The following is a 26,981-nucleotide window of genomic DNA, read 5'->3' as shown; positions in this document are numbered from 1 at the left end:
TATTTATGAAGTCGTGTTTTAAGTAATAGTATTAACAGTGGCAAATGATGCAAGAATACAAGCTTTTACAGCAACGGCAAAAAAAAAAAAAAAAACCCCTTCTCATTTTACTTATCCATCCCCTCCAAAATAGTTGTCCACTTTGTTGAATTTATTCAAGCTATCCACATCCAAACAGATGGAAGTTTGTTCTAGCAATCAACCACTTGCTGGCTAAAGGAACTTCCACACATCTGTACTGTAACCATCCTTCTTCAATTGAATTTATGTCTGCTAATGTGTGTAGTTTGAGTAAGAGAAAAAAATCCCATCAGCATAAAGCTTTCTCAATCCATTCAAAGCCTTAAACACCTCACTCAGGTCACCTTGCAGGTGCATAGTCTACAGACACTGCAGTTTTTATAACTGAAGCCCTTTCTAGGTAAGAGTACCCCTTTGTTCCCAAGTAATAAATACCTATGTAGCAAAATGTATTAAGTTTGACTTAGCATTGTTTAGTTTTCATATGTGCTGTTCCTTTTTAAATGATGAAATTTGTGTATTCTGATAATACGCTAATTTAATTTTCAGTCCTGCTATAAGCAGGAATGTTATAATGGGAATTTTTTATATATGTATGCAGACAGACACACAGTTCTTTATAAGTATAAGCTCTTAGTATAAGAATACCATAGCTCAAAACACCAACATGATAAAAACATTTTCATTTTTAAAATCAGGGTATCAATATTAGGTGAAATCACAAGCTCTCGTGATGGCTAAATTTTTTTAAAAATTTGTGATCAGTGAAATATAAAATTTTGTAAGGTAAGCTTTGTAACTGAAAATTAGAATTACCAGCAGCATATGATTCAAGAAAGGAATCTTATACAGCATCAGCCAAAAAAAAAAAAAAAAAATCCTTCCCATTTCATCCACTGATTCACTGAAAGTTTGTCCAGTTCTTTGAATTTATTTAAGCTATCAACTTTCACAACATATGGAAATTTGTTCCAGCAATCAACCACATGCTGACTAAAAGCAAATTTCTGCACATCTGTTCTACAACTGGCTTTTCTCAATTTGAATTTATGTTCCCTCAGACGATTAATCTGGGCAAGAGGAAGAATCCAATCAGCATTAAGCTTGCTCAAACCATTCAAGGCCTTGATATCTGATACTCCTCAATCAGATCACCTCGAAGGTGCCTAGTCTCCAGATGCCGCAATTTGCAGAACTTAAGCTTATCTTGGTAACAGCAACCCTTTGTTCCCCTCACTAATCTCGTTGCTCTTCTCTGTACTCATTCTAGTATCTCAACATCTTTCCTAAAATTAAGCCTCCAGACCAGTTTATATGCAGTACTCAAGGTGTGGCCCAACCGTTGCCTACAAGGGGATAATCACTTTATTCCTGCTAGCATAATTCCTGTATATCATTGACAGGACCAGATGAGCTGCTCTGGGAGCTGGTCCGCACTGCTCAGAAAACTTCATATCTGAATTACTCCCAGGTCTTTTTCATTCTCCCCTACCCTGAGTGTAGTACTGTGCAATTGTTACGTTACTCTGAGGTTGCTGCTACCCATATGCAGTACTTTGCATTTGTCAACGTTAAAAACTTCAGTTGCCACCTCTCAGCCCATCTGCCTATTATTTCTAGATCTGTAGTGTACTGCCATTAACAACCCAGCCAACCTTTGTATTGTCTGCAAATTTGGACATTAAACCTGATATACCTTTATCAATATCATTGATAAATATAGAAAACAACAATTGGCCCAACACTGAACCCTGGGGACTCTACTAATAATATTAGCCCAAGAAGAGCATGAGATCAAAAAGAAAATCTTCATGATGAGAAGAGTAAGAATTGAAATCATCACAGTTATCCATATTTAATGTATAAAATTTATAATGATGGCACCTTTTAAGGTTCTGTTAGAAGAAAACGTATCAATTTAGGGATTTTATTTTAAGTATGAAGTACAGACATAGTATTCTTTAGCCACGAAAGGTTGATTTGAAAGTTTTTCCATTCTAGTTTTCAAATTTGAATAAGATATCTTAAATGGTTTTTGTAGTGCCTGTATAGGGTTCTGATTTAACTTCTAAGTAAAATATGAGTTTAGTTATTGAAAAAAAATGATGTGTAAATGGCTTAGTAATATTAGACATTTCTTTTGTTAGCCAGGTTAAAAGGAATCAGCCAGAAATTCTTTTTGGTAAATCCTGTTATGATCTTCCAGTAAAGAAAGTAGCTAGATTATCCAAACAGGTTTTAGCAGCTTTCAGCGGTCCTTCAGGAGGACTCACCAAAGTTAACAGGAAACCAAAGGCCTTTGAATTTTTGGACATAGATGTTGACTTCATTGATGAAGATTATTCTGGAAGTTGTGACAACATTAACACCATTATAGAGGAAAAAGAAAACATCAACCTCACCCAAACACCAGAGAAGATTATTCATAAAGAGGAAATCAAACAGAGCTATCAAGAGTCCAGCATATCAGGTTTGTTTATTTTTATTATCCATTATCTTATGTTAAAAAAGAGATATGTACAAAAGCTTCCTTTTCATAAGGAAAGCATAATTATTATAATATATTTATTTTAATTCAATTAATGTACAATATAAGTGTTTATCAAGATCATGCCATTGACAACTCTAAATCATTTTAATTAATGAAATTAAAATAGATGAGGTAAAGAGTACAATTTCTTCTTTACCTCTGCTATTGAGGGGTAAAAAAATTAAAAACTGAGCTGTTTTATCATTATACCTTTTTAAGGTTTATTTGTTATTTGGAGCATTAGCAACTAATGCCATATTGCTCCGGGAATATGCGGTGGTCATTCCCTGACCTTTCCAAATAATCCGTATTTGGTGGTCACGGGCTCGAACCCCGGTCTAATCAAGAAGCGTGTGCTATGCACTGCTGCTCCTGCCCACCTGGCTATGGAGGCAGTGCCTTTTAAGGTAGGGCATAGGTTGTTTGTGCATACCATTGAGCAATCTAAATTTCTTAATGAGTGCATCAATTTAAATTTAAACTAAAATCATGTCTCAGACCAGAGCAATAAGTAATGTTCTCTGAGTAGTGGGAATGTTGCCCTTGATACCTTTGCATTGATTTACATGCTGCCACTGTGTGTGTGTGTGATTGCATTTTCTTTCAGTTTTCAACAGTTTTAGGTTTTGTTGTATCATGCAATTGTATCAGGTTGAGATAGCATCACTTGGTATACTGATTGGAGTGTTACTAGTTTCATTTACCCAGCACAGCATGTTATACTGAAACCGCCCTTCTGCTAACCAACCATTAGGTATGCAAATAAAATACCTTTCAGATGAATGAGTAGGAGTTCCGAATAAAATACCTTTCAGATGAACTGAGTTTCAAGAGTAGGAGACCTGCAGAATTGCTTAACAAGTACAGGTCACTGCTGAAAAAAAGCCGTGAAATAGGGTTGAATTTGAAAGTGTCTGCAATTCTGCCCAGACACGATAGGAGGGAGTATATGATGAGAGCCTTGTCGATCAATTCGGCCCTGGAAAGATTGTGCAAGGCTCAAGGGGTAAAATTTTTTCAGCCTGGACTGTACTTGTTAACAGGAGAGATTGCTTCTACAGGGATGGGATACACTTAAATAGAAAGGGTGCAAGAATATTTGCTGATGCTATCGAGGCAGTGTTAGGTGGGTTGGAAAACTGCTAGCTTGGGGGGGAGACAAAGACGAATAGATTAACAGTAGCCACTGGCAGAGGTGAAAGAGATTCTTGAACTGCTTCTATTGGAATGAGCAGAAGCCTGAAAAACAAGATGCAGGATATTTCAGAGACTGCTGGGAGTCATTGCGGTACAAATAAACACATGCATGTATACTTGCGTGTACACCAATGCTAGGAGTTTAGTAAATAAATTTGATGAATTTGAGGTATTGCTCAAAACATCAAAGGCAGATATTGTTGGGATATCAGAGACGTGGTGTCACACAGATATAAGGAATGCAGAACTGGAATTTGGGGAGTACAACGTCTACAGAAAGGATAGACTGGATAGGAAGGGAGGAGGGGTTATGCTATTAGTTAAGAAATACATAAAATCCAAGGAAGTGAAGCCAGTCGACATCGCTGGACAGTGCAGTGTCGAGTCAGTTTGGTGTGACATAAGCATTGGGAGATCAAAATTGAGAGTAGGAGTGTGCTATAGGCCTAATGACTCTGATGAGTATAATAAGAAACTGTACAGGGAAATAGAGTGGGCCAGTAAATCAGAGAGTCTTATAATGGGAGATTTTAATTTCCCAGATATTGACTGGAATTTGGGGGCTGGTCACTCACACACTAGCAAGGCTTTTGTGGATTTATTGGATGATTGTTTTCTACATCAGCATGTTCGGGAGGCAACTAGAGGGAGGAATACTCTTGATTTGATTATCAGCAGTGATTCTTCATGCATTAAGAATCTGCAGATAAATGAACCACTAGGTGGCAGTGATCACAGTGTGCTGAAGTGGGATTTACTCAAAGAGGTGACTACCATTAGGGGTAAAGGGAAGGGTTATTGCTTTCGTAAAGGCGACTACGATGGACTGAGACAGTATTTAAATTCTATACAGTGGGACCAACTGATGATGTTACCAACAGCAAATGCAAAATGGGAAGCATTCAAAGAACTTATCTTGGAAGCTACTAGGCTTTACATACCAACTAAGAAATATTGTTCAAGGTTTAGGCCTAAATGGATGTCAGATAAGGCATATGGCAGAGAAGAAACATGCATGGGATACATACAAATTAACACATGACACAGAAGCCTATGATAGATACAAGTTGATCTGTAACCAAGTTACAAAGGAGGTTAGGCAGGCGAAGGCAGATTACGAGAAATCTTTGGCAAGGGATGCAAAGAAAAACAGCAAAGAGTTCTTTACTTAACTTATGTAAACTCTAGAAGGAAGGGGATGAATCAGATTGGTCCACTTGATATCGATGGGTCAACTGTTGATGATCCTGCTCAGGTAGCTAACAAACTAAAAGAATATTTTGCATCGACATTCACACATGAGGAGTTATTTAGCGAGGGGAAAGCCAGAGGTGTATTCAACTCTAGCAGTAAGCTAGAGAATCTTGTAATAACTGAGAGTAAAGTGGAGGAGAAATTGTTGAAGATAAACACAAGAAAGGCACCCGGGGTGGATGGGATCTATCCAGTTATATTAAAGGAGGCAGCAGAGGAAGTAAGCAAACCCTTAGCCATAATTATGAGAGCTTCCTTGGACTCAGGGGAGGTACCCACAGACTGGAGGTGTGCAAATGTGACCCCAATTCACAAAGGAGAATCAAAGGCTGACACAAGTAATTATAGACCTGTGAGTTTAACTTCTGTTCCAGGAAAATTAATGGAGGCACTAGTTAAAGAAGCACTGCAGGATCATTTAGACAAGACTTCAGTTATAGCTTGGACACAGCATGGTTTTGTTAAGGGGAATTATTGCCTGACCAATTTGATTGGATACTATGATGCAGTCACAAAGGAACTGGATGCAGGGAATAACTTTGATATTATATACTTTTGATCTTAGAAAGGCTTTTGATACTGTTGCACATGGTAGACTGCTGCACAAATTGGAGCAGTGTGACATTGGAGGCAAATTGCTGCTGTGGATAAAGGGGTGGCTGAGGGGGAGAAGACAGAGAGTGGTAATCAATGGACACTGCTCGTCGTGGACTAATGTTATTAGTGGAGTCCCTCAGGGCTCAGTGTTGGGTCCATTATTGTTTTCTGTATTCATAAATGATATTGATGAGGGTATATCAAGCTTAATGTCGAAGTTTGCAGATGATACAAAGGTAGGCAGGGTTGTCAAGGACACTACTGACACTATACTGCTGCAACAGGATCTGGAAAGGTTGAGCAGATGGGCTGAGAGGTGGCAAATGAAGTTTAACATTGACAAATGTAAAGTACTACACATGGGAAACAGCAACCCCAGAGCAACGTATCAACTCTGTGGTACTACACTGACAGTGGTAGAGAATGAAAGGGACCTGGGGGTGGTTGTGCAGGCAGATATGAAGTTCTCTGAGCAGTGCAGACAGGCTGCAAAAGTAGCTCATGGTGTATTGTCAATGATATATAGGAATTTTTCTAGCAGGGATAAGGAGGTGATTATTCCCTTGTATAAGGCAATGGTCAGGCCACACCTAGAGTACTGTATACAGGTCTGGAGGCCTCATTTCAAGAAGGATGTAGAGCTGCTGGAACGAGTACAGAGAAGGGCAACAAGATTAGTGAATGGAACAAAGGGGTGCTCTTACGAAGAAAGGCTTTAGTTTTGCAAATTACAGTGTCTGGAGACTAGGCACCAGTGAGGTGATCTGATAGAGGTGTATAAAGCCTTGAATGGTTTGAGCATGCTCAATGCTGATGGGATTCTTCCTCTCGCTCAGAATAATCACCTGAGAGGGCATAAATTCAAATTGAGGAAAGACAGATGTAGGATAGACGTGTGGAAATTTGCCTTTAGCCAGCGGGTGGTTGGTTGGTGGAACAGACTTCCATACCTTGTCGTGGAAGTTGATAGCCTAAATAAGTTTAAGGCTCAGCTGGACAGGTATTTTGAACGAACAGAGGGGTGAAGTGGAAGTGGTTTTTTTTTTTTTTTTTTTTGGCTGATGCTGCATAAGCTTGCTTTCTTGCATCAAATGCCTCTACTAATGCTAAATGCTAATGCTAACTTAATCTGTCTTTTAATAATGTTTCAAATACACTTCCAATTTCCTGTGCTCCTTGGGACTTTATTTCACCTTCATGCGATTTATCCCTACATCAATGGAATAAATCTACATTGCATAAAGAAAATTTCTTACAGCTGTATCATGCCGTAGTGGATCAATTCCCTAACTTCGTCGTATTGCATACGGACGGATCAAAGAATGAGGCCCACGTTGGAATTGCCGCAGTTTTTCCGAACATCACATTGGCCTATGAATTACCATATGATTTCAGTATATTTTCTGCCAAACTAATGGCTATTCAGATTGCACTGAAGCATATAGAGTCCTCCGATATTGAAAAATATGGTATAATTTTACAGACTCTTTAAGTGCACTTCAATCCCTGAAAAACCCCATGAATATCACCCATCCTGTCTTAAAGGAAGTAACCTCCTCTTTGCATACTTTATTCGAACTTGGGAAAAACATACACCTGTGCTGGATCCCTGGACATAAGGGAATTTCAGGAAATGAATTAGCTGACAATGCTGCAAAATCGGCCGTCTTACCACCCAAAGACAATTGGAAAGTACCATATCAGGACTACAAATCAATAATCCAGAGAAAATGCATGCACCAGTGGCAATTAACATGGAAAAATCGATATAGCAATAAACTTCGGAGTATCAAGCCAAAACTTGAGCGATGGCTTTCAAGCTTCAACTCAATTCGACAACAGGAGGTAATATTAGCACGCCTACGAATAGGTCACACAAATATCATTCATAGTTATCTATTAAGAGGGGAGACTACCCCCCCCGAGTGTCATCACTGGAATGTAGTACTTTCAGTAAAACATATCCTTGTTGAATGTCTAAAATATACAAGAGAATGCCAGAATCTTTTTACTCCAGCCACAACAGAAGACCCTCTTACACTTATTTCACTTTTAGGCAATAAAGCAAATGTCTCAAGAATTTTTACCTTTCTAAAAATTATTAATGTATACCACCTCCTTTAACTAGTTAAAAACTAATTTGCTGGTACTATTTGTTGCGATTATCACTATCTGACAGAAAATAAAATTAATACTTACCATATGTATGGCGCACTATGGCCATAGTTGCCGATGCACCTAATAAATCGCTAAACCAACAACAACAACAAGTTTCATTTACTATTTGTTTGTTTTTAGAGTTTATTAGCAAGTTTTGGTCCATTTAGAGAGAGATGTTCAGTTCTGGTAAAATGTCTGTTTCGGTTGACTGATGCACAAGATTAGTCAGTCACATTTTAACAGAACTTGTTTTCATGCCTTGGGATGAGACTTTATGCACAAATTTGTATTTTTGAATTTTTTTTTTCCCATTTTCCAAAGGTCGCATGCTTTAGAAAAAGCTGGATGGCTTTGCAGTTTGGGAAAATGGGAGGGGAAGAAGCAGCCAGTTCAAGAATGCCCCTGAGGACCACAAATAGGACACAGTATCTTCTTGATGCATCATCTGGGAATATCCATACCTCTGACATTTAAAACAGCAAATGGAATTTGCTATGCAAGGTCAAATCTTGTAGTTTAAGTAACCAGCTTAATTGTGGATGGGAGAATCATAATACTAAAAGTAAGAATGATGGATCTGGTTGGAAGGAGGTGCCATCTTTTTTTGGTCATAATACATCTTGCATTAATCACCTTTTGTGTACTCAGTTCCTTGGTTATTTTCTCTTTGGTCATAAGCAGGTCCCATTTATATATAGATAATACCTTTGGAGGTATTTAGAGTATTATGGGGAGTGGCTGATTCTGGTATTCCATTAAGAGTTGTCAACTTTTAATGCTATTCCAGCTGTTTTTATGTTTCAATTGGAAAGTCCCTGCACTTGACAAATTTCAAGATTTTCAGGTATGCAGAAACAGACTGGACCATTCTTGTTTTAAGAATAGTGATACATGCCTATAGGCTGTACATATAGAGTGCATCACTAGAAAAGTTGATATGTCATGATTTTGCATTCTATTTTCTCTTTGGATAGCTGTTCCATGGTGGTGGTAGGTCTCAGTCTTGAAGATTCTAATGATGGGAATATGTCTGTGTCCATAGTAGCTTGATCCATTGGAACTCCTTTTCATCCTAGGTGCTCTCTTTTCACCCAAGTTACCAGCCCTGCCACAAGAAGACAGTAGTGCCAGTGTGAACAAGCAAAGATTAGTAATTAGTAACAAAAGTACTAAAAAAAAACCAAAGAAAGCTTTCCTTTCTTGCTCTCTTCAAATAGTTTTTGATTGGTTGGTTGATTCTGGATTTATTTGGTGCATCAGCATCTATGGCCATAGTGTGCCAATTAGTTTTTGAAAGATGAACTGCTATATAATGAGATTTGTTAAGGAATATAACTCTAAACTATGTAATCACAATTTACGCACAAAGTATTGGTTAGTCACACAAAATGTTTGTCACCCAGAGCCAACAGCCTTGTCAGTCAGTTTGGCCCTGAAGGGATTGTGCAAGATTCCTGGGGGTAGAATTTTTCTCAGCATAGTCTGTACTTCTTAACATTGTTTCTATAAACTTATACAGAGGAGTGCAAGGATATTTGATGCTCTCAAGGCTGGAAAAGGATGAAAAAGCTGCTAGTTTTTTGGGGGGTTAAACAGACTGATAGTTTAGTGTACAAGCAGAGGTGAAATTGATGCTTTCATTGCTTCTATTTTACATTCAGTATCCTGAAAAGCAGAAAGGGGGTGGCATTACATGACCTGCTGGTCCACATGGGACTAGCAATTAAATGGCCCATTATAAGAGTTACTAAAAACACAAGAAGACACACATTTCCTTGCTTGTATAGTAAATGAGTTTTAAGTATTGGTTAAATAATCAAATGCAGAAATTACAGGGATATTAGAAACAGGGTGCCACTCAGACATATGAAATTTGAATATGGTGAGTACAGCTTGTACAGAAATGATGTGTATGCATTCTGTCTAGGTGGCTCTCCAAGACCACCCTAAAATTTGCAAATGTCATGTGATGTGGCATCTCTACATAGCCAGTTGTGTTGTGCATTGTGTAGGTGCTGTATTTTTTTTTTTTTTTTTTTTATTGTGTTGCATGACTGGCCAATTAGAACCAGCAAGCAGAAAAATCATCGGGAACTGCACTGGCTAGTTTTCATTCTTTGCCATGAGGTGGCTGGGCATATGCACCATTCATTGATACTCTGTGCATGGCTGCCCCCTGAGATATTGAGGTTACAGAGGGAGAGTCATGTAATAAATAAAATTAAATACAATGAAAAGAAAGTGAGTTGCTGTTTCTACGAGAACTAAGTTGGATTCACTGGAAAGATTCGATAAAGGTGAGTCTTTAAAAAATTATTGCTGTTAAATGTGTGGGTGAGACAACTGTAAACACCTGAAATAAAAAAATTAAAGAACTTTGTGGTTGGTTTTTTATGTTCTCACTTCACCTTAAAGAATCTAAAAATTAATATAGTAGAAAATGCACATGGCTGTCTTTTACGCAAGGCAGAAGATGAACAGTGGACCCGTAAAGGCAGTACGAAAAAAAAAGCCTTGCTTACATCAGAAGATTGGTACAGAAAGTTTTACAGCAAGCGACAGGTAGTATTGAACATTAGAAAAAAAATTGTGGCATTTGTATATCGAGTATTAGTGGAGAGAGATGATCTGCTGATCAGAAAGTTGCTGAAAAAATTTAGTTTTTGATCAGCTGGCTGATTAGAGGATAATTTCTTCCCACTAATATCTGTATTGAGTGTTAGCAAGGAAAAAGAAATGGTAAGGTCAAGCTCACCTTCTCCTGGTGCTGCTGGCAAAAAGAAAAGAAAAACAGAAACTGCAGCACTACGATACAAAAAATTCAAAGCGAGAGAGCCATGCTAGCCATTTGCATCAGAAGAACTGGAACTTACAAATTACTGCTTTTAGTTGTTGGGAAATCAACTAAACCTGGGGCTTTTAAAAATATAAATTGTGCCTCTTTACCAGCTTACTACCATTCACAAAAATCAGCATGAATTTCTTTTATGAATTTGTACTTTCTGTAAATAAATTGAAGAAAATAAATTTACCTGAAATGGTTGTTTCTGGATAACACTCCTTCAGATCACAATTGTGAGAAACTTAAAGAAGGGAATATAGAGGACATGTTTTTATCACTGAAAATGACATCTATGATCCTATACTGATCAAGGGGGTATATTACTAGAATGTCTAAAGAGATGACTTAGGTGAAAGTTTAAGTTCTATTTTGGAAAAAAACAAGATATGAATACAGCATTGTTGAAGTTTTACAGAATTGTTAAAAAGTTGACATCAAAGACACGTTTACAATATTGCTTTAGATAGAATGAAATTCCAAGGTCTATCTTTTTTTGGAGAAAACTTTGTATCAAGATTGAAAATGAAATTGAAAGTCCTGAAATACAAGAAGATAATGAAAATCAGTTTTTTAACTGATTTCAGGCAAATTGAAGGTTGCCAACAAATCGCCATCGATTCTTTGAAAGTGAAATCATGGGCACTGCAGAAATCATACACTTTGTGTTAGAAAGAAATGAATCTAAACATGAAGAAGAGGAGATTGAATCAAATCCAGAGGCAAAAATTTCTCATGCAGCTGCCAGAAACACCTGAGTTATGGCTTTATATTGAGCAACAGCCTGATTTAACAGCATGATGTTTATAAAAAAAAGTCAGTCACATTTCATCATTAAATAGATGAAAATTGCTGATTATTCAAATGAAAGTATAGGCCTCCGTAGCCGAGTGGTCAGGAGCGGGAGTGCAGTAGCACACGCTCTTTGAGTAGACCGGGGTTCAAGCCCCTGACTGCTGAATACGGTCGATCTGCCAACCCGCACTGGACCAGCGTGGCAGATTATGGTCCGTTTCCCTCAGCATGAATTGTTGAGGAGGCTTCCATCCTGCAGTGGGTTGATAATGGCTGCACTTTACTTTTTTTTTACATGTTTTAAGTGACAAACAATTAAGATATGTACATATACATTTTTAGTTCTCTGCTTTAACTGACTTTTTCAATCAATTACTGATAAGATGGCTTCTACTTAAAAAAAAAAGAGGGAATTTTATTTTATTTGATTTTGGTTTTTATGGCACAAGGGCGACTAAGGCCATAATGTGTCCAAGTCAAGTATTTAAAAATAAAAGGACTCAAGTAACTTAAAAATGGTGTATCAATATACAAAAATGGCTAAAATACAAGTAGATTTAGATAAAAACAAATTCAGTTAAAAATAAATATAGATAATGGGTACTAAAAACTTTTATATACGTGTTGGTTTATAGTTTTTAAAAAATTAAAAATTTTGGACATATCACCTTTATCAGTTAAAATCTGACTGAGTGTATAAGGCTCAGTCAGGTGGTTAAAAGCGTAAAAACATAAATGGTGTTCATTTCAAAATCTAGAACAGTCAGTAACGATATGTTTCAGTGTTAAAATGGTGTCACAATGCTCGCACATAGGATAGTCATCAGCCCTCAATGTCAACTTTTTATCGAATATGAGTCCAAAGAATTTTGTCTCTGCCACTACTGAAATGATTTGGTTTAGGTTTTATTGGTGCATTAGCAACTAAGGCTAATTCAGCAAAACCATGTCATGGAAAAGATTATGGTTAAAATATTTCAGGACCTGAAAAATTAGGTCACTTAATCAAAAGGGATAACAATAAAAGTATATCAGTGGTATAAAAGATATATTTTAAATAAGGCTAAAAAGGTTTAAGGCCTTTAAATAATTAAAAATGGTGACACATGTTTGTTGTCGGATAAAATCTGACTGAGTATTATGTATCAGTCAGATGACTAAAAGTGTTAAATTGTAAAAGACATTCATGTCTATAATGTGAACATTCGATTAAAATATGCTGAACATTTAAAACATTTTCACAATTCTCACACGTAGGAAAGTCATTTGCCCTCAGCATGAACGAGTGTGTAAAATGACTGTGTCCTATGTGGAAGTGAGCAAGAACAACTTCCTCTTTTCGGTTCCTGCACAGACTAGACTGCCACAGTTTAATTACAGGCTTTATCTGATAGTTTGTTTATGGTCTGCCCCATGCCAAGATTGTCGCCATTGGGATAATAATTTGGAGTATATCATATGCTTGCAGTTTGTATAGGGGATTAACAGGCTACGACTGTTCCGAGATTGTCTGGCTGCGGCATCTACCAGATTGTTACCTCTGATCCCAATGTGGCTTGGGATCCAGGAGCCGGATGTTGAACCTAGATTCATAGGGTATAGCTTCTGTTGAATCCTGGACAGGACTGGATGAGGATTATATCTCATTATTGATAGGACCTGTAATGTACTTAAGAAATCTGTGTATACCATACACCTTTGATATTTATTAGTTTTAATATGGTTCAAGGCTAGCTCTGTAACATCATACAACCTTGCGGTATATATACTGCACTCGCGGGGAATATTCTCAGATAGCATACTGTCTGGGAAGACTGCAGCAGATCCCACAGATGATTCTGATTTTGAGCCATCAGTGAAGACAGGCAGGAAATCAGAGTAAGCAGATTGATGGAAAGCATAGAGTTATAAGTAGACAGATGAAGTTCTGGCTTTTCCCCTGTCATGAATGAAGTTGTGTGATGGAACGTGAGCATGCTAGGGTGGAACGGGTTGCCTCGGTGACATTGTCTACCATAATATTCAGCTGTCTGAGCAGCTCTTGGACATGAATACCAAAGGGACAGTTGGCAATCTGACGAGTGTTATATTAATTTTCCCATCGTGGCTCGAAAACGGATGTCCACGCAGGGTGGTCTGGCCAGGGATTTCATTTTAAAGGTATATTTTAGTGATAATTGCATTTGTCAGAGAGAGAGAGAGAGAGAGAGGTGTCACTTGCTTCGACGTATAAATTCTGGACAGGTGATGTTCAAAATGCTCCAGTAGCAATATGGATGGCTTGGTGGTGAACTGGGTGTAGACACCATAGGACGCTGTTTCTAGCAGATGCGTACACCTGGGACCCATAGTCTAGTTTAGATCAGACCAGTGCATGAAAGAGGTGAAGTAAAGTAAATCGGTTTGCTCCCCAATTATTAGATGAGATGGCATGGAGGTGATTTAGTCCTCTTGTGTATTTGGTACTCAGTTGATGGATATGTGGAAGGAATTTCAATTTTCTATGAAATACAAGCCCCAAGAATTTTGTCTCGGGCACTACTGGAATGATTGTTCGTCAAAGCTTTAATTCTGGTTCAGGGTGACGGTTCCGTCTGCGAAAAAAGTGGACACAAACTATCTTTTGAGATGAGAACCTGAAACCATTTATCATTGCTCAAGAGTTGACGTGGTCAATGGCATTCTGCAGTTGTCGTTCGATAACCCTCATGTTGCATGACTGAAAAGATGCTAAAGTCAGACTGAAAAGATGCTAAAATTAGCAAAGAGGGCACTGCTTACAGTTGAAGGAAGTTGTGTTCAGTAATAGAATTCACTTTGCAAAAAGCATAACACTTAGAACTGACCCCCCCTCCTCTTGACGAAACGGTCGAGACAGCAGATCCCGCACGAACTTATTGCACGGTTCAGTAAGAAATTTTTAATAAAAACGTCAAAATTACTCCTAACACCAAGATTAGGCATACATTTGGTGCTGATCTATGTTTGTATCAAAAAAGTACTACAATTCAAATTGAACCAAAGAGAAAAAATAATGAATGGAAATGAAACATAACTTTAAAATACAGTTTATTGCATTTTGCAATGATATATAATTTTTTAACTGCATCATATGGTACACAGTTATTCTGCTTCATTTGGAAGAAATGTTCTGGAATGATTTTTGGCTGAAAGGCTGATGTGCATTTCTGGATTTGGATTTCTAAAAGTAGGCAGGTATGAATATAGAACAGAACAGAATTAATATTTACTAATAAATATATAATACAGAAGGTCCTGGATACATTTAATAACATTCATAACATTCATACTTGACTTAAGTTCACTCTAGAAATGGAAATCCCACATCACAAATCCATAAATTTTCTAAATTTTACTTTAACCAAAATTAATGAAAACATATTTTTAAAAATTTATAGGAAGTCAACGAATACGGGAAAATTTTTGCACCGTTCGAGCTACCACCCTTTTACATATAAAAGGGGCATTATTTTTAACCAGTTTCATAATGCACATAGATACAGCTCTACTCAAGAATCCTTATTGGATGAGCTCACAGAACTGACAAAAAGATTTTTAAATAGGGGTTATTCATTAGGTATCATTATGCAGATTAGTGAACAGGCAAAATATAAATTAGAGACAGGTACAACAAATGACAGGGCGGATCACAAACCTTATTAAAGTTCCTTATATACAACATTGGTATAGACAATTTATTAACTTATTTAAGAACACTGAATTTAAGATTGTTCCACAACCCATGAGTAAGCTCCATGCGATCTTGAAATATAGGGCATATGTAGTTCCTACCATGGAAGCTCACAATATTGTTTATGATATTTCTTGTTGTGAATGCTCTACTTATATTGGCTCTACCCAAAATTTACTTTTGGTAAGGATACAACAGCATTTGGCATCAGTTAGAGCAGGTAGGACGGGTTCATCTGAGCTTGCGTTTCATTCAATCACTGATGGACATGTGTTTCTTTTTAATGAATCCAAGGTTCTTAATAAACAGCATGAATATTTTAAATTATTAATTGCCAAAACATTAGAAATAAGATTAAATGTTAATTCTATTAATATACGCAGACCTTATAATATTTCGGACTCGTGGACTCTTACACGCATGCCCGAATAGCAATTCATACATTGGTTTATATAAATAATCTCGTGTCAGGTGTCGTTCATTTGATATAAAACAGGGGGGGATATCATTCGCGAATCACTTTTGTACTTCTTGCGAACACGGTAGCAAACCGAATGAGGTGGTCTCTTAAAAAAAGTTAATAACGATTTTAAAGTTTCACTTATGTGCGAATTAATTTATTAGTGTCGTCGTTTTAGAATTTCGCGATAATTGTTTTTCAATTCTCATGATGGCTTGTGGTGTTGGTTGGTTTTTGGATGTTGGTGGCCGCTGTCTTTCCACGATTCTTTCTGATTCCCTTGACGTGATATGAGAATTGAATACATGCTTATTTTAATTAATAGTTATTTTAACTTGATTCATTTATGACAATACATGGGGGGTAAGTTCGTATTATAATCATTCACAATTGAGTGTTGAGAGATTAACAGTCCTACTCAAAGGTATGAGGTTTTCATCTATAATTTAAGATTATTATACAGAACAGAATATTTAGCCTCTAAGACTTTTTTTTAATAAAGCTAAATTTTCTAACTTATTAATCATATAAGGGTATTAAATTTCTGTTTCAGATGAAGAGGAGGAAATTGCAGGTCTGAAGAATTGGAATCATCCAACAGATAAAGCACATGGTTTAGCTACAACTCTATATGAGTGCCATCCAGTCACAAAGGAAAATGCAGGTATAATTTAGAAATTGTACACAACATAAACAAAAAACTATTAAATTCAACCAACTATAAACTAAAAATGAGGTGTGGCAATAAAGTTCCTGGACTGGCACAGGGAAAAGAACATAGAGTGAAGGAGCTCAAAAATTGTTTTATTTTGATTAAAAGTAATCACCATCTTATTGAATGCACTTATTACTCTGAAAAGTTTCCAAAAAAGAGTCAGTGAAGGCATCTAAAGAGATGGTGTTCAGTTTGGCGGTTATGTTTTTCTTTATGTTCTTCACATCCTAAAATCTTTCTGCTGGGCTAGATTGGGAGAGTAGGGTAGATGGTTGATCTGTACAATGCCATGTTTCATCAGAAATGTCTTCACAACAAGGGCAGAACAAGTGCAGTCATTTTCATGCAGCAGGAACCAGCTGCTTTTATCTCGACATTGTGGCCTCACCCAGGAAATGCACTTCAGTAATCTTTGTATTCCTTTTGAATCGCATCCTATTTGTTGAAAAACATGATCATTGTCTTGATGCTGATCATGTTTTTGTTTCATTTACAGAAGCCTCGACTTCTGTAAATAACTTTTCTCTGGATCATATTGAAACACCTAACACTTATCTCCAGTGACAATACAGTCAAGGAAATTAGGATCATCTTGACCAGTCTGGATGAAGTCTTTGCATGATGACACTCTTTGTTGCTTCTGCTCATCCTTGAAACTGTGCAGCACAAATTTCGCACAGACCTTCCTTTTCCCTAAATCTTCATGCAGAATTTGATGAATCATCTCCTTATTCATATTCAACTCATCAGCCATCATTCTGAGGGTCAAATGATGATCTCTTGCCACAATTTCCAAACTTTTGCAACTCTCCTCATTTTGAGAGGTTAGGGTGCTCACTCCTTGGATCATCTCGAACTTCATGTCTGTCTTTGACCATTCAAACTGCTTATACCATTCAAACATACTGGTACAACTTAATGTTTAATCAGAGTTTTTAACATTTCATACATTTCTATTGCAGATTTAAATCAAATTTGATATTGTTTAAATCAAAATTTAATATTCATTTGTTGATCCATTGAAAAATCATGACATGAAACATTAACACTACTAATGAAACTGGTTATTCGTAACCACTATTGGACAACCTCTGTGCCACGATCTGTTGGAGGAAGTTTGAACTAAAAGATACCACTTCCATTTATTTTCAAACTTGTCGAATGTGGCTGCAACAGAACCAGTCCAGAAACTTTATTGCCACACCTCATATATAATGTAATTTTTCACAAAATACTTAACAGCTAATTTTTGAATGATAAAGATTAGCATATAACTGCCGTTTTTGAATTGCTTGAATTAATTTTGCACTCTGAAAGGTAGTAGTAGTAGTAACGGCAAATGATGCAAGAAAGCAAGCTTATATAGCATCAGCAAAAAAAAAATACCCTCTACCACACTTCACACATCCATACCCTCCGAGAATTTGAATTTGTATAGTTCTTCCTTGAATTTATTCAACCCATCCACTTCCACAACAATAGATGGAAGCCTGTTCCAACAATTAACTACCCACTGGCTTGAAGGCAAATTTTTGCTCATCTGTCCTGCAACCATCCTTCCTTAACTTGAATTTATGTCCCCTCATGTGTATAGTCTCAGTAATGAAAGAATGCCATTAACATTCATTTACTCAATCCATCAAAGGCTTTAAACACTTTAGTCAGCTCCCCCTGCAGGTGCTTAGTTTCGAGAATGTGAAATTTGTAGAACTGAAGTGTTTCTTAAGAGCACCCCTTTTGTTCCCTTCACCAGTCTGGTTGCCCTTTTCTGCACCCATTCTAGCAAATCTACATCCTTCCTAAAGTGAGGCCTCCAGACCTGTATACAGAACTCAAGATGCAATCACCTCCTTATATCTGCTAGCAAAGTTTCTCCATATCATTGACAAAACCCCATGAGCTGTCCTGACAGTATGTTTGCACTGCACAGAGAATTTAATATCTGATTGCACAATTTCCACAAGGTTTTTTTTTCATTCTCCAATACCTTGAGTGTGGTACCAAACATTTGATGTTACTCTGGGGTTACTGCTACCCATATGCAGTACCTTGCATTTGTCAATGTTAAATTTCAACTGCCATTTCTCAGCCCATCAACCCAATTATCTTAGATCTTGTTGCATGGCTGTTGTTAACCTCCAGGTGCTTTCAAAATTAGGGTAACTCTCCTGTTGCGACAGAGTTGGTTTGGTTGCTTCAACAAAAAAACTGGACAGGATGTCCTAAATGCTCCAGTAGCATGTGGATGGCTTATGGTGAACTTTGCCTAGCCATCAAAGTAAGCCATTCTAGCAGCTGCTTGGGACTCATAATATAATTTAGATTGGAGAAGTGCACAATAAAGGTGAATAAAGTGCAGCACTCTTCTGTGCAATTATTAGATGTACAGTCCCCATGTATATTTCATCCACAGTTGACAGATATGTGGTAGGAACTTATTATCAAATATAAGCCCCAAAAATCTCAGGTGCTACTGGAACAATGTTTTGTGTGAGCTTTAGTTTTCATTTTGGATGAAGGTTCTATTTGCGACAAAAGTGTACACAGACAACCTTCTGAGATGAAAGCCTGGAACTATTAGCCATTGCTCAGGAGGTGAGATTGTCAATGTGTTGTTGCACTTACCTTTTGATAACCCTCATATTACATGATAGAGAGGAGAAGATACTGAAATAGTCAACAGATATGGCACTTTTCATTATTGGAGGAAGTTGTTCAGGGACAATAGAATTAACTTGGATAACAAAAAGCATAACATGCAGCACTGACTATTGGGATACTCCATCTTGGCAAAAAAGGTTGAGAGAACAGACACTACATGAACTTGGAATGAACGGTTTAACAAAAATGTTTTAATAAAAAATGCTAGATGACCCCTAAGAACAATAATATAGATATCTTTTTAGATATCTTGAATAGATGTTTCTAGTCTTATTAAATATTCTGGAAAGGAGGTCATTTTTTTTTCTAAATACCACATAAGGCAAGCATTGGCCATCATTTCCAGGATTTTGTGCAAGTAGCATGTCAAAGCAGTTGGGCAGTAATTGTTCAGAAGTTTTGGATCCTTTCCTGGCTTGGGGAAGGCAAGCACAATTGCCTCTATGCCTTGAGTTTGTAAACTAATATTCAAGATAGATTCTGTTGAATATATGTAATTGAATCTATGCAAGATCAGTTGAAGTTCTCTTGAAATCTACCTTGAATCTTCAAGATACTTCAATCATACTTCAGGTTTCTTATTCTCTTGACAGGCAATTTATTTTGTTACTGGTGGAGCTTTAGGAGGTATAGATATAGGAGTGGCAGCTGATTGATCCTTCTCTGTGGGTTTTATTGAGCTTGACAGGTAGTGGGAGTGAATGACTCTTTTGGTGGGATGGTCATATCAGTCTGAGTTCTGATGGAACATCTCCCTGCTACCTTCTGAGCGTAGGTAGGTAGGTTTGTTTGCATTTATAAGTTTCTGCTTTTCTTCTCTCTTTAGCATTAGTAGAGGCATATGATGCAAGAAAGCAAGCTTATACAGCATCAGCCAAAAAAAAAAAAAAAAACATTTCACCCATCCATTTGCGCCAAAAGTTTGTACAATTCTTCCTTGAATTTATTTAATGACAGATGGAAGTTTGTTCCAGTAATCAACTACCTGCTGGCTAAAGGGTAGTTGATTACTACCCTTTCAACAACTTTCCTCAATTTCAGTTCATGCCCTCTCAGGTTTGTAATCTGAAAGAGAGGAAGAATCCCATCAGCATTGAGCCTGCTGAATCCATTCAAGGCCTTATAAACCTCAATTAGATCACATCGCAGTTGCCTAGTCTCGAGATGCTGAAATTTGCAGAACTTAAGATTTTCTTGGTAACAGCAACCCTTTGTTCCATTCACCAATCTCGTTACCCTTCTCTGTACTCATTCCAGCAGCTCTACATCCTTCCTAAAATGAGGGCTCCAGACTTGTATTCAGTACTCAAGGTGTGGCCTGACCATTGCCTTATACAAGGGGACAATCACCTCCTTATCCCTGCTACCAAATTTCCTGTATATCATTGACAAGACATCATGAGCTGCTCTTGCTGCCTGTCTGCACTGTTCAGAAAATTTCATATCTGACTGCACAATTACCCCCAGGTCCTTTTCGTTCTCCACAACCTTGAGTAGTACCACACAGTTGATACCTTTCTCTGGGGTTACTGCTACCAATATGCAGTACTTTACATTTGTCAATGTTGAACTTCAGTTGCCACCTATCAGCCGATCTGCTCAACTTTTCTACATCCCGTTGCAGTAGTGTACTGTCATTAACAACCCTGTCAACCTTTGTATTGTCTGCAAACTTGGACATTAACCCTGATATACCTTCATCAATATCATTGATTAACATAGAAAACAAGGGGCCCCAACACCAAACTCTGGAGGACTCCATTAATAACATTAGTCCACGAAGAGCAGTGTCCACTGATTACCACTCTATCTTCTCCCACTCAACCATCCCTTTATCCAGAGCAGCAACTTGCCATACTGCTCCAATTTGTACAGTAGTCTTCCATGTACAACGGTATCAAAAGCTTTCCTAAAATCCAAGTATATGATATCTTGTTATGGTCTGTTTGAGTTCAGCCCTGCTTCAAGTCTTTGTATTTCTTTTTCTTCCTTCCACTTCAAGCATGCTTGTGAGTATGCAGGGTGTTCTCCTTGACAGTTAATGTTATCCTTGGTGATTATTCCAGGGGCTCACATCTGGTGAGTATGGGCTTGGCAACACCCAGGGTCCTGAGCTGGATATCATCATTCTTCTCTTTCTTGGTGATGCCCTTCTACTTTTGACTCTCTCAGGGTAACTAGGGACTTTTTTTTTTTTTTTTGGCTGGTGTAGCATAAGCCTCTGGCTTCCTTGCACCATATAGCTAATAATAATAATAATAATAATAATAATGTCAGTCTTAGAATTCACATCATTATCTACAGCTTGCAAAATCCTAATTTTATCTGCGATTGGCAAGCTGTCTGCTTACTTGACATCATACCAATAAACATACTCTAACAATTCGAAAATTGTAGATCTCTTAAAGTACCATTTATAACTGACACAATATAATAGCTTAGCTTAATTTAGTTTATTATGGTACTCACCTTTTTATAATCTGCATTGATGTTAGAATAAAATGGATGATAATTTTAAATTTAAGTTAGCATGAATAAGTTAGGATTTAAAAACAGAATTAAAATATGTGCAAGGAAGTAGAAGTGCACATCTTCATCCCCTTGATTGCCAATGTTGAAATTGGAACAATTGAAGTTATATGGTTGAAAACAGAAGGCCAATAGCCATAACAAGTGGCTTTCGTTTTACACATCTTCAGTTGGCAATGGTAGAATGAGAGTGAACATATGTATTTAAGAAGACTAAGTTCCCATGATGCTCCTGGATACACGTGGGAATCTCAGGTGCATGAGGTTCCTGATTTCCTAGTTATAGAATGGTTTCGCCGCCATTCCACTCTCCAAGTATTAAATTCCAAACTACCCTATAACATAGCACCGGTCTGGAACCTCATGCACCTGAGAGTCCCACGTGTATCCAGGAGCATCACGGGAACTTAGTCTTCTTAAATACACGCGTTCACTCTCATTCTACCATTGCTAACTGAAGACGTGTAAAACGAAAGCCACTTGTTATGGCTATTGGCCTTCTGTTTTCAACCATATAACTTCAATTGTTCCAATTTCAATATTGACAACCAAGGACGAAGACATGCACTTCGACTTCCTTGCGCATATTTTAATTCTGTTTTTAAATCCTAACTTATTCACGCTAACTTAAATTTTAAATTATCATCCATTTTATTCTAACATCAATGCAGATTATAAAAAGGTGAGTACCATAATAAACTAAATTAAGCTACATACTCTAACTAATGAAGTGAATTTCTAGCCGATGTTCATTTCATTACTGCACTGCGAGAAAAGAGTGTTGGAAATCTTAAATGATTTCTCATGGTCAGGCTGCAAGCTCATCAATTACTTCTATATATTTGAAGCATTCTGTCATTTTTAAACACATATATTGTAAAAAAAAAAGTAAAAATTCAGATTAAGAGGTAGAAATTTATGGTCATTATGGAGAAATCATTTTTCATTAAATATATACAGAATGTAAAACAGCTTTAGGTTATTGAGAAATTAGTTGGGACCAACCACATGGGATGTTATAACATGTTGGGACATTAAAAAGAGGGTCGCTATAAAGAGCTGAAACTATATTTAATTGAAGCATATACTTGAGGTGTTAGATTTGTCTCTCTTAGGCAGATACCGGCTGGTTGATCCCGATTGATTAACTCGTTGATGTCATCTATGTTGCTGTGAAAGCCTCTGCAATTCCATTGGATTATGTTAGTTATTGTTTAGGTTTAGAATTGGAATCTGTGTATTTTTTAGAGGTGCTCTGCTTGTAGTGGTAAGTTTTTATTTTACCCTTTTTTGGGAAGAATAGACTTATGTCTTTCACATGTAGATGCATGATGACATGTGAAAGACAGATGCCTTTCACATGAAGATGTAGAATGTATTCATCATAAAAATTATTTTCAGCAGTATCGATAGCTGTGGTGTCAGATGGTTTCTTTCTAACGTAATCTGGATTTTCAGTGTGGTCTGGCATTACTGGAGTTGAGCAGTAGGTGGTATTCAGCGTGGAGTATTGTTCATCTTATCTATAGTTGATTGTGATACACACGATGGAAGTGACAGAGCCCATTCAGAAATTGACGTTTTTGGGGGAAATCGATGTATCTGTTTGAGTTGAAACTGTGTGGTATTTTTTTTTTTTTTTTTTTTTTTTTATGAAAGCCCCAAACACGAGAGGTATTAGAACCTATAGTACTTAGTACTGTGCTTAGGTTGGAGGTTGAGAAGACGAAAGAAGATACTGTTGACATTAGACTTGAACTTCTGCAGATTGTAATTTTCAGGAAATACGTACAAAGGAAGGTTGTTCCAGAGAACGGCAGTTGAATGAATAAACGAGAAAGATGAAAAGTTGGTTCTGTGAGTTTGTAGTTGGACAGTAAATGGATGTTGGCTGGTGGCAGCACGTGTTCAGACCGTTTTGAAAGAGAGGGAGCAGGAATTATAGAAGCCAATTCAGAAGAACAGTGCCCATGGAAGTATCTGTAGAAAAGGCATGCAGCAGAAACAGTACATCTATGAGACAGCGAGTGGAGAGATTCTGTTAGAGATGAGTCATTAATTAACCTAACTGCCCTCTTCTGAATGGAATCTAGAAGCTTGAGAGAGGTTTTGGGGGCACCGCCCCAGATGTGGGAACAATATATTCCATGGTAGGACAGATTTGCGATTTGTACAGAGTGAACAGCTGTTTGGAAGAAAAGTAACGCTGAGAGCGAAAGAGAAAACTAAGTTTTTTAGATGCAGAGGAAGCAACATTTGTAATGTGCTTGTACCAAGAGAGATTAGTAATCAGGGTAATCCCCAAAAGAGATATACCTAGAAATCGGAGTGTTACCAAAGAAAAGCATATGAGCAGAAGAATCCTTTTTGCGAGATATAAGACAAGACTTAGTTTAAGAAGGATTGAAATAAACTAAGTTGTCTTTGCCCCACTAGAGAATTACCTGGAGATCGGCATTTAAAGAATTGGTAGCAGATATTCGAGAAGTTGAAGCTGATTGAGCAGGGCAAGGGCATTGAGAACAAAGTGGAAAGTGGAATGCAATGTGCTATCATCGGCAAAACTCTGGATAGGGTTTCCAGTCATTGGAAGAAGGTCATTAATATACAAGAGGAAAAGAGTGGGGGAAAGAACTGAACCTTGGGGGCACCAGCATTAGTGGAGAAGTTAGAAGACAGAGAGCCATCTATCATCACCCTCAGTGAGCGATCAGAGAGAAAACTGGATAACCAATTACAAAAAATAGTTGGCAAACCATAAGATGGAAGTTTGTTTAGAAGACCTTTATGCCAAACATGATTGAAAGCCTTTGAGAGGTCAAGAGCAACTGCTTGAGTTTCAGCAAACTTTTTCATTGAATTTTGTCCATAAATGGGTAACATAAGCCACAATATCACCAGTGGATCGACATTGACGGAATCCATACTGGTGATCGTTGATCAGATGGAAGGTTTCCAGGTAGTTTGAGTTCACGGTAATTGATTCCTCCATTACTTTAGGAAGAGTAGAAGTAATTGCAATGGGTCGATAATTGGATGGGAGGGATTTGTCACCCTTTTTAGAAACTGACTGGATATGAGCAAAGTTCCAAGCAGAAGGTAAAACACCTTTGGAATAAGAAAAAAAGGTGACAAAGAACAGGAGTAAGTTCAGGAGCACAGGTTTTGAGAACAAGTGGAGAAATACCATCAGGACCTGGAACTTTCTGAGCATCAAGTTTCGTCAAAATCATTCTGACATCCTTTTGACAGACGACCACAGGAGGCATTGAATGGAGCATGTTGGGAATAGTGGGAGATGTTTTACCAAGATCATTAATACATGAGTTGGAAGAAAAATGGGATGCTAGCAGGTCAGCTTTATCCTTGGCTGAAGTGACAACAGAACCATCTGGTTTTGACAGAGGTGGGAGCAGAGATGGGCAAAAGTTGCAGTCAATGGCATTGGCAAGAGACCAGAATGTTCTACTGTTAGCCTGTTCAAAATCTAGTTTGGACTGATTAATAACTGCTTTACAATTGTTGCGAGCTTTGGTGTAGGCAGAAAATGAAACTGAAGAATTGGAAACAAGCCAATTACGATATGCAATATTCTTCTCTTGAACAGCCTTAGCACAGTTATTGGAAAACCAAGGTTTCGAAAAAGGACGAGATTTTAAGTTGGAATGTGGAATAAAGGATTCCATTCCTACAAAAATAATTTCACTGACATGATCTGAGCAAAGGTTGACATCAGAAGTTTTGAAACAGTAATCCGACCAAGGAAAAGAAGAAAATAAATCTCTCAGGTCATCCCATTTTGCATCCTTGTAATGCCAAACAACACAAGGTTGTGAATAACCATGACATAAAGGTTCCATTGGAGAAGAGGCAATCACCAAGTTGTGATCTGAGGTGCCTAAAGGACCACTCACTTCCACCGTGTACTTAGAAGGGTTGTTTGTGAGAAAAAGATCAAGCATATTGGCTGTATGGTTAGGATTGTCCTAACTGAGATGCTTCAACAGATTTTGTAGCAGATGTTTTCTTGCTTCTGGGTATGATACTTTGTTGTCTACTTTGTATTTCTGGAATTTTTTTCTCCAGCTTCCATTGATCACAGGATTTAGAAAAATCTGGACATCGTGACAATTCAGAATTGCAATCAGTATGAATATGTTCTTTTGATTCACAATTTGAGCAAACTGAATCTCCTTGGCAGACAGTTTGGGAATGCCCAAACTTCTGTCACTTGTAGCACTCCATTTGGTGTAGAGAAAATAAGAATGTTTGGTATAGAGAAAGTAAGAATGATGCTCTGAGTAGGAACAAATTCTCCATCTTTCTTGAAAACATTATTCGCTTTGCTTGAGTAACTTTCTGGTTCTGTAGTTCTTGAACAATCTCCTCCTCCGAGACATTTTAAAGATCCCATTTGGAATTGACTCTTTAGGAGGAGTTAAGGGGGTAGCATGAGGTGATACCTTGGTAGGAACCCTACCAAATGATGTAAGTTTCAGGAGACTCGGAAAGTCTGGGGCTGATGGTTTCGACTAATAAGTCGCTAGATTTGAGTCTTCGTACCATTTTTGGTGATCTGGCTATACTTTATAAGCATTTTTGAATATAGAAAAGTGACAGGTGACAGTGTACCTAGCGACTGATTTGTTAGTGAAATCAGTATAAGGAAAGTTGGTAATTCCATTTGTGGGACAACTGTTTTCATTCTCTTTCGGATTGGATTGTCAAAATCAGGTTTTTTGCAGATCCATACGTGAGCATGCAATCTTTATTGGAGGGAAATTTTCATTTTCCATGATTGCTCGTTTTAGTCCTGGAAGGATAATTTTCCTTCCAGGTTTCTGACCCCACCATGGGGAGCCAGGATCAGTGCCACGAGGTGACCAAGAGGCTGTAGTTGTGTTAATGATGAAAGAAAAAAAAAACAGAAAGGTGTCTTTCCTTTCTGGGCCTTTGCCTACTTCTTGTAGAGCGAAAGAGCTACTCCAATAGAAAATGAGGAAAACGGTATTCAGAACAAAAAAAAAAAAAAAGAAGAAACTGTATATGGAAAATGCTCTTTAGAAAGTTTGCTTTAATGAATGCCATGAGATCGCTTGGCCACGGAATGCTTGGCACCCGGGGCCTGTGAATCAGTGAAGCAGCTTAAGGGACCAAAACATGAAAAGCTTCTAGTTATTTGGATTGGACAGGTTAATACAAGAAATGGAACAGTAATTGATGAAGTAATTAAGGAGGAGGTGAAATTAATGGGAGAACAGATGGAAATCAGAGATTTTGTGTAGGTTGGTTGCAGCAATTTAAGCAGCGCTATCAATTGATTCAATGAAACAGATATGGAGAAACAGCTGAGATTGACAACGAATCAGTGGAATGATATCGTCAAAGAATTTTCTATATTTTTTAAAAAATACGATCAATGAGACATTTAACATGGATGAAACAGCTCTTTTATAGAATACAACTAGACAAAACAATATTGAGTGGTACTGCGAAGGGATGAAAAAAAAT

At 37.5% G+C, this 26,981-nt stretch overlaps 1 protein-coding gene across 1 annotated transcript in view; it reads left to right on the top strand.

Annotated features, from left to right (window-relative positions):
• The window catches only part of LOC150077571 (PP2C-like domain-containing protein CG9801), an 83,211-nt gene that overhangs the window by 35,554 nt on the left and 20,676 nt on the right, over positions 1–26,981 (top strand). Inside the window, exons 2-3 of the mRNA XM_090385947.1 lie at positions 2,169–2,491; positions 16,119–16,229. Coding sequence (XP_090242073.1) covers positions 2,169–2,491; positions 16,119–16,229 — 434 coding nt within the window. The remainder of the gene's footprint in view (positions 1–2,168; positions 2,492–16,118; positions 16,230–26,981) is intronic.

This window comes from Mastigoproctus giganteus, chromosome 12 (assembly GCF_048544385.1).
Source record: "Mastigoproctus giganteus isolate SK-2022 chromosome 12, ASM4854438v1, whole genome shotgun sequence".
NCBI classification, from domain to species: domain Eukaryota; kingdom Metazoa; phylum Arthropoda; class Arachnida; order Uropygi; family Thelyphonidae; genus Mastigoproctus; species Mastigoproctus giganteus.
The sequence above is the reverse complement of the archived record's forward strand: the minus strand, read 5'-3'. Positions and strand labels throughout refer to the sequence as shown.